We start from the raw sequence: 17,197 nt of genomic DNA, 5'->3' as shown, positions 1-17,197 counted from the left end.
AGATAAAAGTTATCCCCAGGGGGCACAAGCGAACACCATGGTACTGCGCACCTGCCAAAGATATCTGTGTACATTTGGGCCTGTTCAACAGGGCAAAACATTACCTTACAGAACACTCAGACAAAAATGTTTTAAGTAGAATAAAACATATGCTTGCCATCCACAGTAGAATAGATCTTTAATTTCAATTCGCAACCTTCTAAACATTTCACATCACAGAACCCTCATTGGTTCGCACAGTCTGCATGTTGTCAGAGATTCTTCCATTTCAATACATCAACATCCACACAATAGAACTGAGTTGTAGATAGATTGGAAGAGTACTGTGTGTGAGTAACTGGCTGATTCATGTCTAGTAATGCGACGGGAAAAGGCTATTTAGAAAGAATGAAAACACAGAAATACACAGGGCTTAATGTCAACAACACACACACAACATGACTGGGACTCTTCTACTGGTGAGCTAATGAAAAGTGAGCTAGTGATAGGTTCAGACATTCTTGCCTGGAGGATTTCCATTTCTGGGTTCCTGAAAGATTTATTTATTAACAAGTCATTCATTTAGACATTCTTAACTTCCACATAAATCCACTTAGTCTCATTGTACATAAGTCTAATTTTAGTTAAGTGGAAGTTAGAATTTTCCCCATAGAGAGCAACACAGTTCATTTATACCAGCTACAATAAAACAGAAGACAAAATGTGCAAGAATAGCATGGCATCAATGCCTTTACAACTTAATTTATGCATCCCTTTAAAAAAAAGTTATATAAATCACAGAATTGCACACATTATACAATTTAATTTCAAGTATGTAGTCATTGGCGTCTACAATGAGATCATGTTAATCATTAACCAGGCCACATGCTCGCGAGAGATTTTGGACCCTAAACAATTTTAAAGCAATACAAACATATTAGGATTACCGTTATGGGTAACACTTCACTTGACACCCAGCGTCATAACCATGTCTTAATATGTCAGAAACTTTTATAATATGATCATATCCCTGTCGTGACACATTGTGTGTTATTTTATGGCTGGTTATGACACCTACATAAGATTGTCACAACCTACCACACAAGGCAAAACATTCCATTAGCCTACATGTCAACAGTGTATGTTCTATATTATGTGTGAAATTGACCATATTAAATGATCACTGTAATTGCACACACATTGATGTCAGGCATGCACTTACCCCAACGCTCCGTTGCTGATGACTGGGATGAACGCTGATGCAGATTTCAGGAGCAGGACAAGACTCTCTTTTTAACTGATGACGTATATAACAGCATGTACGTGATAGGTGACTTATAGGATTATGATGGTCATAATGCTTCATGACAGTGTCAAAAAGAGTATTTTCTACAAGTTACTTAAAATATAACAAAAACATGACTGTAAAGAATTCATTATAACAACAAAGGATTTAAGAAACAATCTTTAAAAAACTACTTTGAATAAATGTGAGTTTTGAATCCATAACCAGCCATAAAATAATGCAATATATGTCAACACAGGTATATATATATATATATATATATATATATATATATATATATATATATATATATATCATGACAGTGTAATGACCATATTATGATAGGTTATGTCAAGTGTTGTGACATATGACATGGTTAAGACCATGTCATAACATGTTATGACACTGGGTGTCAAGTAAAATATTACCTTGTTAAGTACAGGAGTATGATATTCTCTTGGCATCAAAAAGCACATATACAATTGTATTTAAAGTCACCAATACGTTAACAATAACATTCATTGTCTTTGAGGATTTCCTTCCTCACCCGTACCAGGTGTTTTTGGCCTCCAGTACATTCCAGGTTAGTTCATGGTGTCTACAGGTTGCACTATAAAACCGTTGACCAATCACGTGTGCGGTTATCTATCTTTCTCGAGTCAGTTTACTTTACCAAGTCCCTAGATGTGAGTACACTACCTTGAAACTGATTCTTGTGTCAGTGTTGAAGTGAGAAAGCAGGTCAGAGGTCCGGCAGCAGTGGAGAGTCGAGTTTCATATCAAAAGAGCTAGTTGTTATTCAAGGGTAAAGGAACACACTGATGTAATTGGAGGGCAATAAGAGGAACGGACAACAAAACAGGGGGAGCTGCTGGAAGGGTTTGGTAAGTAAGTCTACAGTGACTTTCCTATGAGACAGACCAACCCCCAAACAAGGGCGCAATACGCCAGAATCAAAGACACATTCACTGCCCTGGTTACATTATAATCCTTCAGTATACAGATGACACGATTCATAGTATCGCCTTCAAAGCAAAGTCATGGTCTTCGGAGGAGTTTGCAGACGCATAATACTCCTCCCACTTCATTTAACATAGTGCAATTCTCAGGCTCCTTAAAGTTTCCAAAACAGAATTAAATAGAACATATAACATGTGTATCTATGGATCCCAACCTCTTCAGCTGGAGACTGGTGAGTAGCTCCATGGTATCAGCGGTGTTGAAGATGGATCATCATGTTCTGACTGAGGTCCCGGGCAGGGGCATGCCAAACACAGACATCTGATGTTCAGAACTTTCTGCTTAAATCAAAATATGATAAAGGCATGAGATATAGAACAGACAAACGTCACTGTCCACGCAATGTGGAAATGTGTCTTTGGCTTCATAGTTCACACAAAAATACAAACGACATAAAAACTCAAATCAGGAGTACCTCGACATCAAGATCGTTAACGTAAACTTACAACAACAACAAAAAGTGTGCAAAATGCATTTTGAAGTCCACAGGTTTAGTCATATATACATAATTGGTTCAAGACCATCATCGTCAAGAAAAACTCATCATCTTCATCCCTCAAACTGAACTCTGGACCACTCATAGTTCCTCTCTAATCAGAGACTGATTTAGTCCTGGGACTCCAGGTGGGTGTAATTCATTATAAAGTAGAACAGAAAACCAGCAGGGTCCGGACCTCGTAGCTTAAGAGCTGAAAACGCCTGCAGCAACGTGCCGCTGCTAAATGAACACAGGGGAAACACTGCGATTTCAGTGAAATATCAAAGGAATCTAACCCCATCATAACAAGCTCTTAATGATGACTACAATAACACTGTGCAGGACACACAACATACAGTACCCACGGTCAAGTCTCTTACCTGCTCCACTGTTCCTCCTCATGTTCCTAGCGTTCATATCAGAATCTGTCTCCTTGGATATCTGGATATCGTAATCATCTTTGAGGTAAAACAGAGTGACAGTCAACTAACAATGTAATAACAAATGAAAGCCCATGAAGTATTCCTTCAACAAGTACGTAAAATAGGGGAAAAGCGGTTGTTTATCAGTAGAGGTGTTGCTTACTGTTATTGCTGATGGTTGATGTTTGGTAGTTGCTCATGGTTTCGTTTCCGCTGTCGGAGGTTCTCCTCTGTGACCTTTGGTACGGAGGTCTCTTCTTGCTCTTCCTAGTGCTGATCCTGAATGGATAGGATGGATTAAAATAGTATAAACTTTATTGTCCATTTTACAAAAGGAAATGTATTGATTTGCTGTCACTTTCCCAACAGCTTGCATGCACACACACACACACCTGTTGTGCCATTGATCAAGGCAGTTTAACACTACCGGCAAATGTCAGTGAATGGTAGCTACCTGATGATGCCCTTGACCAGTCGACCTTCTGCGTCCTGCTCATCAAGCTGATGCTCCTCGGCCAGGTCACTGATCAGCTGGCTGATCTCACCGGTCTTCTTCAGGAACACTGAGTCCGAGGTGCAGTGGGCCAGCTCCTCGATCTGGTACTCAGAGTACAGCTCCAAAAGCTTCTGGGTGATCAGAGAATCCACATCACCCATGCTCAGATCACCCATATCCCCCTCATACCAGGAGTAGGATGGAGGGCTGTACTGTCTCCCTCCTCCACCTCTTCCATTGTGTAACGGAGGCCTGGTAAGGACCACCGGCTCCTCCTTCATTCTGGGAATGTCCACTTTGACCCCTCTGATGTAGATGTCCTCCGACCAATCAGAGCCACTACCCCCACCCTCCTTCCTGGTTTGGGGGTCGTTGGCCCCAGGGTGGCTCTGGAGACCCCGGAGGTTGACCTTCTCCTGATCGTCATCTGGGGACCTCCCTGTGGGACTGGGGGCCAGGATGGTGCTCCGACACACCATGTAGAGTCCACAGGTCAGCACGCTGCACACCCAGTTCTTACAGCTGCCTGGGGAGGAGGGGGCACAAGGACCACACCCTTGATCCCCTGGAGGAGAGTCCGCTGTTCCGGGGATGAAGCCGATGGTCTCCTCAGCTGCCTTGCTCTGCACGTCCCCGCGGTGGGCCTTGTGGTAGGTCCCCTTGGGAACCTGGTGCCTCTCCTCCACCGGGTCCACACATCGCTCTTCATAGCAGGACTCCTGGCTGGTGCCGCTGCCCCGGTAGAAGAGACGGTTGGGTTCCTCAGGGACGAGGCCGACCTGGCCCCCTGGCTTTGACCAAGGTCTGGGGCACCCTGAGATGCTGCTGGGCATGGTGGCTCACTAGAGCCAAGGCCTGGGAAAGAAGACGGGGAATGTGGCGGAGGGCAATTCATTACATTAATGTAGGAAATATGTATGTTATTTTTTTTAAACATTGCTTAATCCTGTCATAATAAGCAGCGGCTTCAAATAGACAACAAAGTAGCCGTGAATCAATAGACAATACTACATAAACATTAAGGCCATGTCAAATGTATGCTGCAGGCCCACGGCATGGGAAACTAAACCGACCAAACCGACCAACAATATCAATCACCACATATCCCCTAGTGCCAAGCAGTTACCCAACTGGTTCTATTGGGCTCAAATTAGTTGTTTTAAAATCAGTGAAACACAAGCAGTTTAAATACAAAAACTGCTCACACTGGTGCACGTTTCTGTTCTAGCCCAGCATTAACACACTTGATTAAACTAAATCCAAGGCTTGGTGATTAGATGAGAAATTGATTCAGGCGTGTTATTGCTTTGGTAGGAAAAACATTTGCTGCCTGGGTCTCCAGCACAAGAAGCCACGAGGGGTATTGAATTAGCCAGCTAACTTGCCTAAATATTCTTAAATAACTTTTAATTTTTTATATAATGAAGCTTGAAACGGGGATGGCCTAATTGACTAAACAATCAAAAACACATATGTAAGTTTATCTTTCTTAATGAACCAGAAAAGCTAGTTATTTCTAGTTAGCTGGCTAACTCATTTATCCTGCTTAGTAGTATACCCATCTGGCCTGTAGTGTACCCCTCTGGCCTGTAGTGTACCCCTCTGGCCTGTAGTGTACGTTCAAAGAAAGTCAACAGAGGCCATATGGAAGCCAGGATGAGGACGGTGTCCTTTCAACGTAGGCCAAAATGCAAACAAATGTGTCATAAGGTGAATGTTATCAAAATACTTTGTCTGATAGACTATGCGGGAGGGTGACTAAAACAATGTCCTAATCAGATGTTTGATGAAAGCAGGGCCGGGCCTACTTCATACAATGAAAGGTAACTAGTGTCATATGCTGAGACACAGAACAACTGGCTGAAATGGACGACGACCTTTTCAGTCCATCTACAGCCTTTTGTAAACAACAAAAATACAATAACTGTCAAGGTGCTACTTCCAAAACACATTTCTAATCAACTTTAGTTCCATCTGTAATGGATACCTTCAAATAAGTTACACCTGGGTTTATTAATTTGGCTGTTTTAGCGTTTCCATGTGTTCAGGCGATGTCTTACTCACGGCATCCGAAGGGTGATCGCGGTTCTCCACCGAGTTTTCTTCCGAAAGGTTATATTCCATAAAGAGCAAGAGTTTACATTTTTATTTTATATATATATATATATTTTTGTATTGAATTACCCACAAAAAAGACGCGGCATAGTTTCGTTTCTCAAATGCTTCCTACAACAGTTTTTCACCTGCGCGACAAGGTAATAAAGCGAGAGAGTTACTCCAACCAAAATCTATCACCGCAGTAAATTCGTTTTTAGGCTACTTTAGATATTCAGAGTTCGCTCGTCAATAGCTGACCGACGGAACGTCCTAGGGTGATATCTAGAATCAGATGACGGTAGAGAGCAAAATACACCTTTTGTTTTTACCGATAGTCGAACTCTTCCCTTAACAGGGTCGAACAGAAGGCAATATTCTGCTTTCTGGCGCTCAGGTGGTTTGGGGACCGTCGTAAAAGTGCAATACCGGTGATTACATGTAAGCAAAAAAATATATATATTTTTGTTCTCATTCAGGAGGGTTAGCCCTATGAAGATTACACATGTTTCTGCCTTTCTATGGAGTTTTTGCGAGCCACATCTGCATTGCTTGCTCTTTGGGTTTTAGGCTGAATTTTGTATAAGCACTTTGTAAAAAATAAAATAAAGGGGGCTTTATAAATACATTTGGCTTGATTTGATGTGGTTTTAGATGTACACTGTGTGTACAAAACATTTTCTACTGTATTATTGACTGTATGTTTGTTTATTCCATGTTTAACTCTGATGTTGTATGTGTCGAACTGCTTTGCTTTATCTTGGCCAGGTCGCAGTTGTAAATGAGAACTTGTTCTCAACTAGCCTACTTGGTTAAATAAAGGTGAAATAAAAAAATGTATAATCACTGCTGTAACAGGATAACTAATTGTAGGAAATCAAACAGGACGAACTTGTAGATCTATATACAGTGAGGGGAAAAAAGTATTTGATCCCCTGCTGATTTTTGTACGTTTGCCCACTGACAAAGAAATGATCAGTCTATAATTTTAATGGTTGGTTTATTTGAACAGTGAGAGACAGAATAACAACAAAGAAATCCTTAAAAACGCATGTCAAAAATGTTATAAATTGATTTGCATTTTAATGAGGGAAATAAGTATTTGACCCCCTCTCAATCAGAAAGATTTCTGTCTCCCAGGTGTCTTTTATACAGGTAACGAGCAGAGATTAGGAGCACACTCTTAAAGGGAGTGCTCCTAATATCAGCTTGTTACCTGTATAAAAGACATCTGTCCACAGAAGCAATCAATCAGATTCCAAACTCTCCACCATGGCCAAGACCAAAGACCTCTCCAAGGATGTCAGGGACAAGATTGTAGACCTACACAAGGCTGGAATGGGCTACAAGACCATCGCCAAGCAGCTTGGTGAGAAGGTGACAACAGTTGGTGCGATTATTCGCAAATGGAAGAAACACAAAAGAACTGTCAATATCCCTCGGCCTGGGGCTCCATGCAAGATCTCACCTCGTGGAGTTGCAATGATCATGAGAACGGTGAGAAATCAGCCCAGAACTACATGGGAGGATCTTGTCAATGATCTCAAGGCAGCTGGGACCATAGTCACCAAGAAAACAATTGGTAACACACTACGCCGTGAAGGACTGAAATCCTGCAGCGCCCGCAAGGTCCCCCTGCTCAAGAAAGCACATATACAAGCCCGTCTGAAGTTTGCCAATGAACATCTGCATGATTCAGAGGACAACTGGGTGAAAATGTTGTGGTCAGATGAGACCAAAATGGAGCTCTTTGGCATCAACTCAACTCGCCGTTTTTGGAGGAGGAGTAATGCTGCCTATGACCCCAAGAACACCATCCCCACCGTCAAACATGGAGGTGGAAACATTATGCTTTGGGGGTGTTTTTCTGCTAAGGGGACAGGACAACTTCACCGCATCAAAGGAACGATGGACGGGGCCATGTACCGTGAAATCTTGGGTGAGAACCTCCTTCCCTCAGCCAGGGCATTGAAAATGGGTCATGGATGGGTATTCAATGACCCAAAACACACGGCCAAGGCAACAAAGGAGTGGCTCAAGAAGAAGCACATTAAGGTCCTGGAGTGGCCTAGCCAGTCTCCAGACCTTAATCCCATAGAAAATCTGTGGAGGGAGCTCAAGGTTTGAGTTGCCAAATATCAGCCTCGAAACCTTAATGACTTGGAGAAGATCTGCAAAGAGGAGTGGGACAAAATCCCTCCTGAGATGTGTGCAAACCTGGTGGCCAACTACAAGAAACGTCTGACCTCTGATTGCCAACAAGGGTTTTGCCACCAAGTACTAAGTCATGTTTTGCAGAGGGGTCAAATACTTATTTCCCTCAGTAAAATGCAAAACATTTTATAACATTTTTGACATGCGTTTTTCTGGATTTTTTTGTTGTTATTCTGTCTCTCACTGTTCAAATAAACCTACCATTAAAATTATAGACTGATCATTTCTTTGTCAGTGGGCAAATGTACAAAATCAGCAGGAGATCAAATACTTTTTTCCCCTCACTGTATCATGTTGACAGTGAGCTAATGAAAATTACATGATCGATGCTTGCCTGCCATTTGTCAAATAATCTCTCTTTTGTCCATAATCACCTCATCATTGAAAATAAGAATTTGTTCTTAACTGACTTGCCTAGTTAAATAAAGGTAAAATATATATATTTTTAAATCATGTAGGCCAGCCTACCCGTGCTGTATCTGCAAGCTGTTGGCTAGAGCGCACATACGTAACTATAATGGGCACATTATCTATATAAATGCAATATAGGCCTACAGTATTTTGTGACAAAACCATCAGTAGAGGTGAAAATGGAATGGAAACCAACTTGTATTTTTGATTTATTTGGGAATTGAACCGCAAAAGGAATTATGTACACTACATCATCATGCACAGCCTTTTATCCGCAACAAGTCAAATTGATAGAGAAAACAATTGGATGGAAACCTACCTAACTAATTTCAATGATGTAGAGGCCCATCATTGGTTCCCACCAGTGATTGAATGAGCGCTAATCATATTTTAGCGCACTGCTAGGTTTCCATCCAATTGGAGAAAGATTTTCATGAGAATATTCTACAATCCGCATGAAGAAAATATGCACATTTTCCCACTAGTGGTGTGTTTCCACCAAACGGACTTGTTGCAAATAAAAATCAGTGTGTGATTTCGCAAAAGTTGTCATGTACTGAAAAAAACATTTTAAGTTCAATGTGTTTCCATCACATTTTCAACTCTAGCGACAGTTTTGTCACAAAAATGATTGCATTAAATAGCAAATGTGACTACTCTGTTCTTGGCACATGTGCTTTAGCCAACAGCTCGCAGATACAGTGCAGGTAGCCTGTGCAGGTATAGTCTACATCAGTGATTCCCAAACTGTGGGGCACAAGGGGTTGTGGGAACCCCTGGTCTATATGATAAGATTGTCAAACAGCAGTCATTTTTGTGACATGATGATCGATGCTTTTCCTAGTCACCGTGCATCTAGACCTGCATTGCTTGCTGTTTGGAGTTTTAGGCTGGGTTTCTGTAGAGCACTTTGTTACATCTGCTGATGTAAAACAGACTATAAATACGATTGATTGATTGATTGCTTGATTGATTGATTGATTGATTGATTGAAAAGCCTCCATATTTATTGGGAAGGAGCATTAAATCACTGTGCACTTTCACCACCCTGTGAAGTTCATTATTTCACCTGTGGCCTAATAAACTGCAAAGTTTCCAAAGTCTACTGGGATGACCACACCATATCGTCACGTGACTACCTTCACTTCAATATTTGTGCAAAAATGAATTTTCACCGCTATTTCCACATAGTTCATTTCACAGACACAAAAAGATCCCACCATGTCAAACAAACAAATTCTGTCAGCATTTATAAAATTACACCCAACATTCCTGTTTCCGTTGCGGCTGTCATGATTATTTTTTTAATATGGTATGACTCACATACAAATTGTGGATGGAAACATAGTTATTGTTAGATGCAAAGTGAAGTTTGTGGTTATTGTGTTGTAGTAAAGTGTAAGCATGCAAGCCTCAGGGCTGAATTCCATCCATATCCAAGAAGTATCGGTAATTTCCGATTGAGCCGACATATGCAGCAGCGTTTACTGTGAATGCAGTCGCCGTGAATGAGGGAACATTGCCTTTAAATTTCAATCGAGCGATCTGTAATCCACTCCGCACAGTGGATTTTGACAGGGAGCGATGAAATTTTGGAAGCCATTCATTGTCAATGGAGGGAAGGGATGTGGCCAGGGGACCGTTGCGCGATGCGGGCGAGGGATGGTGAACAATGCGGGACCAAGTTGGGGAAAGGTGAACTTTATGCAAATAGGCTGCTTTGCGACACTATTGACCAATCTAAGCTCACTATAACTTCCAGCCCCTACTGGTTTGGCTGTTCATACCTATCACTATCTAGCCTGCTTGCTAGCACCCACACGAGGGTGAAGCTAGCATGGCTATCCAAATGATTGTGTTATGTGGAAATCACGTCAGACTACAGTAGCCAAACTCAACTGGCGGACCGCAGTCCTGATCCGGACCCAGAGAAGGGTCAATCCAATCGGACAACATCGCATTTTGTTATATTAAAGTCAATACATTATTTTTAGACAGCTTTAAAAAAAACTATCAAAACGGTCGCAGCGGCCTCTAGCAACCTCTCTTGCTCGATCTCTCTCGAAGTAACGGCCACCTCTACTAGTGCTCCGCCTAATCCAATCGCATGGTTATTTGCAATTACAAGAGGCCGCGTCTTACCCAATCACATTACTCCAAATATCCTCTGGAACCTTGGGACAAGCAGGCAGAAAGAATCAGAAAGATTTGACCACGGTTCAACTGTAAATATCACAGATTGAAAGGAGCTTAGTTACCAGTATCTTTGTTAATATGGCTTGTTAAAAAAAAAAAGTTGACTCTGAAAACGGGACAGTATTTATTCATTCTCCCCGCAACTAGCACGAAACCAATGTGCCTGATATGCAGTGAGTCCGTAGCTCTCATGAAAAGTGCCAATGTTAAACGCCACGACGACACCAGGCATAGTAAATTAGATCGGACGTGTTCCCTGAACACGGAGGTGAGAACAAACAAGATTAACCAACTCAAATCCCAATATGAGAGGTCCACCAAAGTCCGTGTCAATTCCCTGACAGCCCAACAACATGCAATGGTTCACTGAGGATAGCTTGGGTTTTGGGAAAACACACAAAAAAAACATTTTCAGACACTGAAATAGTAAAATAATGTATGTGTGAAGTTGCTGACACCTTGCTTGAAGGTAAACAAAAAGATGAGCTCAGGGAAGAGAGCAAACAGATCCCATTGTCAGATTCCACAGCAATGAGGACAACTGAAATATTAGCTGTAGATGAATCAACAGATAACACTGATAATGCCCTGCTTCTGGCGTTTGTTAGATTTTATAATGAAACAAAGAAATAATTCTGTGAGGAGCTGTTGGGCTTAACACATGTAGAAGCACACAGGGGGAGGATATCCATGAGGCCATCAAAGGGATGCTGACATAAAGGGGGATAGATCTGAAGTCAGTGGTCTCCATCACCACAGATGGAGCTCCAGCCATGATAGGAAGAGGGAGGGGACTGGTTGCACGTTTGAAAGAGATCTGACATCATATCACTGCATCATCCATCAGTCTGTCCTGTGTGCCAGTCTGGGAAAATGAGTATTCTGAGGTCATGACAACGATGATGAAACTGATCAACATCATCTGCTACGAGGCATTCTGACAAAGGCCAATGCTAGTTTTAATGTCAGAAAGCTCAGCAAATGCAGGGTTTTGGAATGAACGCTTTTGGGCCTTTCAGGAGGAAATCAAAGCTTTCTTAACAGAGCAAAAGAGTGACACGGCAACTCAGTTGGAGTTTTAGGAAGATGGAAACAGTTGCATTTGACAGACATTACGTCACACCTTAATCAACTGAATGTTAAGCTGCAGGGACGGCACAACACTGTGTGATATGATAACAGCAGTTCAGGATTTCCAGAAGAAATGTGAGCTTTTCAAGAATGATCTACGGGGAGAACTTGTCCACTTCCCCTTCTGGTGCAAACGCAGGGAGACAAAGATGTTCCCAACCATGTTGATTTCATCCAGAAGGCTCGCTTTGATGACTTCACTGTTGGAAGAGAACTGCTGCTGCTCAACCAGAACCTCTTCCTCGTCACAAACGTGACAAAGTTGTCAGAAGAAGTAAAACAAATCTTCAGATGGGTAGCTGTTGCATCACTGCAAATAGAGTTGATTGAGCTGTAAGAAAATGTGTATTTGAAGGAGCAGGATGGTGATTGTGCCCCTGTCACTTTCTGGGGAAATATAGTGCCTGCAGCTGATGTCCCTGTTCAAGAAACTGACACTACATCCTGACCATGTTTGGCTTCACACACAGCTGTGAATCAGCCTTCTCCACAACAAACTTTATTAAAAACAAATACCCGCATCAGGCTCTACTACCGCATGGCAAGCGGTACCGGAGTGACAAGTCTAGGACAAAAAGGCTTCTCAACAGTTTTTACCCCCAAGCCATAAGACTCCTGGACAGGTAATCAAATGTCTACCCGGACTATTTGCATTGTGTGCCCCCCCCCCATTTTTTTACGCTGCTGCTACTCTCTGTTTATCATGTATGCATAGTCACTTTAACTATACATTCATGTACATACTACCTCAATTGGGCTGACCAACCAGTGCTCCCGCACATTGGCTAACCGGGCCATCTGCATTGTGTCCCACCACCCGCCAACCCCTCTTTTACGCTACTGCTACTCTCTGTTCATCATATATGCATAGTCACTTTAACCATATCTACATGTACATACTACCTCAAGCAGCCTGACTAACCAGTGCCTGTATATATTCTTGCTACTGTATATAGCCTCACTACTGTGTATAGCCTGCCTTTTTACTGTGGTTTTATTTCTTTACTTACCCATTGTTCACCTAATACCTTTTTTGCACTATTGGTTAGAGCCTGTAAGTAAGCATTTCACTGTAAGGTCTACACATGTTGTATTCAGCATTTCACTGTAAGGTCTACACCTGTTGTATTTGGCGCACGTGACAAATAAACTTTGATAAGATTTGAACACATGGACCCGTGTCTGAGTTGCTCTCACACCATTTGTGCTAATGTTTAAAGCATTGGCAGGAGACAGAAATTATAATTTCTGGGCAAGGCCCAGACTGACTTATAAATGAATATTGCGTGGCCCAGACTGACTTATAAATGAATATTGCGTGGCCCAGACTGACTTATAAATGAATATTGCGTGGCCCACAGTGATGTTCTGTGCATTCAGATGACTACTCTCCTTTGTTCTCCAGAAAACACTATTTTATATATACTGCTCAAAAAAATAAAGGGAACACTTAAACAACACATCCTAGATCTGAATGAAAGAAATAATCTTATTAAATACTTTTTTCTTTACATAGTTGAATGTGCTGACAACAAAATCACACAAAAATAATCAATGGAAATCCAATTTATCAACCCATGGAGGTCTGGATTTGGAGTCACACTCAAAATTAAAGTGGAAAACCACACTACAGGCTGATCCAACTTTGATGTAATGTCCTTAAAACAAGTCAAAATGAGGCTCAGTAGTGTGTGTGGCCTCCACGTGCCTGTATGACCTCCCTACAACGCCTTGGTATGCTCCTGATGAGGTGGCGGATGGTCTCCTGAGGGATCTCCTCCCAGACCTGGACTGAAGCATCCACCAACTCCTGGACAGTCTGTGGTGCAACGTGGCGTTGGTGGATGGAGCGAGACATGATGTCCCAGATGTGCTCAATTGGATTCAGGACTGGGGAACGGGCGGGCCAGTCCATAGCATCAATGCCTTCCTCTTGCAGGAACTGCTGACACACTCCAGCCACATGAGGTCTAGCATTGTCTTGCATTAGGAGGAACCCAGGGCCAACCGCACCAGCATATGGTCTCACAAGGGGTCTGAGGATCTCATCTCGGTACCTAATGGCAGTCAGGCTACCTCTGGCGAGCACATGGAGGGCTGTGCGGCCCCCCAAAGAAATGCCACCCCACACCGTGACTGACCCACCGCCAAACCGGTCATGCTGGAGGATGTTGCAGGCAGCAGAACGTTCTCCACGGCGTCTCCAGACTCTGTCATGTCTGTCACGTGCTCAGTGTGAACCTGCTTTCATCTGTGTAGAGTACAGGGCGCCAGTGGCGAATTTGCCAATCTTGGTGTTCTCTGGCAAATTCCAAACGGCCTGCACGGTGTTGGGCTGTAAGCACAACCCCCACCTGTGGACGTCGGGCCCTCATACCACCCTCATGGAGTCGGTTTCTGACCGTTTGAGCAGACACATGCACATTTGTGGCCTGCTGGAGGTCATTTTGCAGGGCTCTGGCAGTGCTCCTCCTGCTCCTCCTTGCACAAAGGCGGAGGTAGCGGTCCTGCTGCTGGGTTGTTGCCCTCCTACGGCCTCCTCCACGTCTCCTGATGTACTGGCCTGTCTCCTGGTAGCGCCTCCATGCTCTGGACACTACGCTGACAGACACAGCAAACCTTCTTGCCACAGCTCGCATTGATGTGCCATCCTGGATGAACTGCACTACCTCAAATTCAAATCAAATCAAATTTATTTTTATATAGCCCTTCGTACATCAGCTGATATTCTCAAAGTGCTGTACAGAAACCCAGCCTAAAACCCCAAACAGCAAGCAAAGCATGTGAAAGAAGCACGGTGGCTAGGAAAAACTCCCTAGGAAAAACTCCCTAGAAAGGCCAAAAACCTAGGAAGAAACCTAGAGAGGAACCAGGCTATGAGGGGTGGCCAGTCCTCTTCTGGCTGTGCAGGGTGGATATTAAAACAGAACATGGTCAAAATGTTAAAATGTTCATAAATGACCAGCATGGTCAAATAATAATAATCATAGTAGTTGTCGAGGGTGCAACAAGCACGTCCGGTGAACAGGTCAGGGTTCCATAGCCGCAGGCAGAACAGTTGAAACTGGAGCAGCAGCACGGCCAGGTGGACTGGGGACAGCAAGGAGTCATCATACCAGGTAGTCCTGAGGCATGGTCCTAGGGCTCAGGTCCTCCGAGAGAAAGACAGAAAGAGAGAAAGAGAGAATTAGAGAGAGCATATTTAAATACACACAGGACACCGGATAAGACAAGAGAAATACTCCAGATGTAACAGACTGACCCTAGCCCCCGACACAAACTACTGCAGCATAAATACTGGAGGCTGAGACAGGAGGGATCAGAAGACACTGTGGCCCCATCCGATGATACCCCGGACAGGGCCAAACAGGCAGGATATAACCCCACCCACTTTGCCAAAGCACAGCCCCCACACCACTAGAGGGATGTCTCCAACCACCAACTTACCGTCCTAAGACAAGGCCGAGTATAGCCCACAACGATCTCCGCCATGGCACAACCCAAGGGGGGGGGCGCCAACCCAGACAGGAAGACCACGTCAGTGACTCAACCCACTCAAGTGACGCACCCCTCCCATGGACGGCATGGAAGAACACCAGTAGGCCAGTGACTCAGCCTCTGTAAAAGGGTTAGAGGCAGAGAATCCCAGTGGAAAGAGGGGAACCGGCAAGGCAGAGACAGCAAGGGCGGTTCGTTGCTCCAGCCTTTCCGTTCACCTTCACACTCCTGGGCCAGACTATACTTAATCATAGGACCTACTGAAGAGATAAGTCTTCAGTAAAGACTTAAAGGTTGAGACTGAGTCTGCGTCTCTCACATTGGTAGGCAGACCATTCCATAAAAATGGAGCTCTATAGGAGAAAGCCCTACCTCCAGCCGTTTGCTTAGAAATTCTAGGGACAATTAGGAGGCCTGCGTCTTGTGACCGTAGCGTACGTGTAGGTATGTACGGCAGGACCAAATCGGAAAGATAGGTAGGAGCAAGCCCATGTAATGCTTTGTAGGTTAGCAGTAAAACCTTGAAATCAGCCCTTGCCTTAACAGGAAGCCAGTGTAGGGAGGCTAACACTGGAGTAATATGATCAAATTTTTTGGTTCTAGTCAGGATTCTAGCAGCCGTATTTAGCACTAACTGAAGTTTATTTAGTGCTTTATCCGGGTAGCCGGAAAGTAGAGCATTGCAGTAGTCCAGCCTAGAAGTAACAAAAGCATGGATTAATTTTTCTGCGTCATTTTTGGACAGAAAATTTCTGATTTTTGCAATGTTACGTAGATGGAAAAAAGCTGTCCTTGAAACAGTCTTGATATGTTCTTCAAAAGAGAGATCAGGGTCCAGAGTAACGCCGAGGTCCTTCACAGTTTTATTTGAGACGACTGTACAACCATCCAGATTAATTGTCAGATTCAACAGAAGATCTCTTTGTTTCTTGGGACCTAGAACAAGCATCTCTGTTTTGTCCGAGTTTAAAAGTAGAAAGTTTGCAGCCATCCACTTCTTTATGTCTGAAACACAGGCTTCTAGCGAGGGCAATTTTGGGGCTTCACCATGTTTCATTGAAATGTACAGCTGTGTGTCGTCTGCATAGCAGTGAAATTTAACATTATGTTTTCGAATGACATCCCCAAGAGGTAAAATATATAGTGAAAACAATAGTGGTCCTAAAACGGAACCTTGAGGAACACCGAAATTTACAATTGATTTGTCAGAGGACAAACCATTCACAGAGACAAACTGATATCTTTCCGACAGATAAGATCTAAACCAGGCCAGAACTTGTCCATGTAGACCAATTTGGGTTTCCAATCTCTCCAAAAGAATGTGGTGATCGATGGTATCAAAAGCGGCACTAAGATCTAGGAGCACGAGGACAGATGCAGAGCCTCGGTCTGACGTCATTAAAAGGTCATTTACCACCTTCACAAGTGCAGTCTCAGTGCTATGATGGGGTCTAAAACCAGACTGAAGCGTTTCGTATACATTGTTTGTCTTCAGGAAGGCAGTCAGTTGCTGTGCAACAGCTTTTTCTAAAATTTTGGAGAGGAATGGAAGATTCGATATAGGCCGATAGTTTTTTATAATTTCTGGATCAAGATTAGGCTTTTTCAAGAGAGGCTTTATTACTGCCACTTTTAGTGAGCTTGGTACACATCCGGTGGATAGAGAGCCGTTTATTATGTTCAACATAGGAGGGCCAAGCACAGGAAGCAGCTCTTTCAGTAGTTTAGTTGGAATAGGGTCCAGTATGCAGCTTGAGGGTTTGGAGGCCATGATTATTTTCATCATTGCGTCAAGAGATATAGTACTAAAACACTTTAGTATCTCCCTTGATCCTAGGTCCTGGCAGAGTTGTGCAGACTCAGGACAATGGAGCTTTGGAGGAATACCCAGATTTAAAGAGGAGTCTGTAATTTGCTTTCTAATGATCATGATCTTTTCCTCAAAGAAGTTCATAAATTTATTACTGCTGAAG

General features: G+C 43.1%; 1 protein-coding gene across 5 annotated transcripts; it reads right to left on the bottom strand.

Annotated features, from left to right (window-relative positions):
* Positions 1-161: 161 nt before the first annotated feature.
* LOC106588613 (keratinocyte differentiation factor 1) lies at positions 162-6,193 on the bottom strand. Of its 5 annotated transcripts, none has more exons than XM_014177774.2 (5): positions 5,745-6,179; positions 3,639-4,535; positions 3,348-3,463; positions 3,143-3,220; positions 162-2,565 (listed from the first exon to the last, which is right to left on the bottom strand). In XM_014177774.2, exons 2-5 carry the CDS (start codon positions 4,511-4,513, stop codon positions 2,498-2,500), a joined length of 1,137 nt encoding a protein of 378 aa, XP_014033249.2. In that variant the 5' UTR covers positions 4,514-4,535; positions 5,745-6,179; the 3' UTR covers positions 162-2,497. The 5 variants fall into 5 exon arrangements, with proteins under 5 accessions (XP_014033249.2, XP_014033250.2, XP_014033248.2 ...); XM_014177775.2 differs by having other exon boundaries at positions 162-2,562; XM_014177773.2 differs by lacking the exon at positions 162-2,565 and adding an exon at positions 2,581-3,002 and having other exon boundaries at positions 6,107-6,193.
* Positions 6,194-17,197: the final 11,004 nt, after the last annotated feature.

The sequence above is a fragment of the Salmo salar genome, chromosome ssa27 (genome assembly GCF_905237065.1).
Source record: "Salmo salar chromosome ssa27, Ssal_v3.1, whole genome shotgun sequence".
Taxonomy (NCBI): domain Eukaryota; kingdom Metazoa; phylum Chordata; class Actinopteri; order Salmoniformes; family Salmonidae; genus Salmo; species Salmo salar.
Note: the sequence above shows the minus strand (reverse complement) of the source record. Positions and strands in the feature narration are given on the sequence as shown.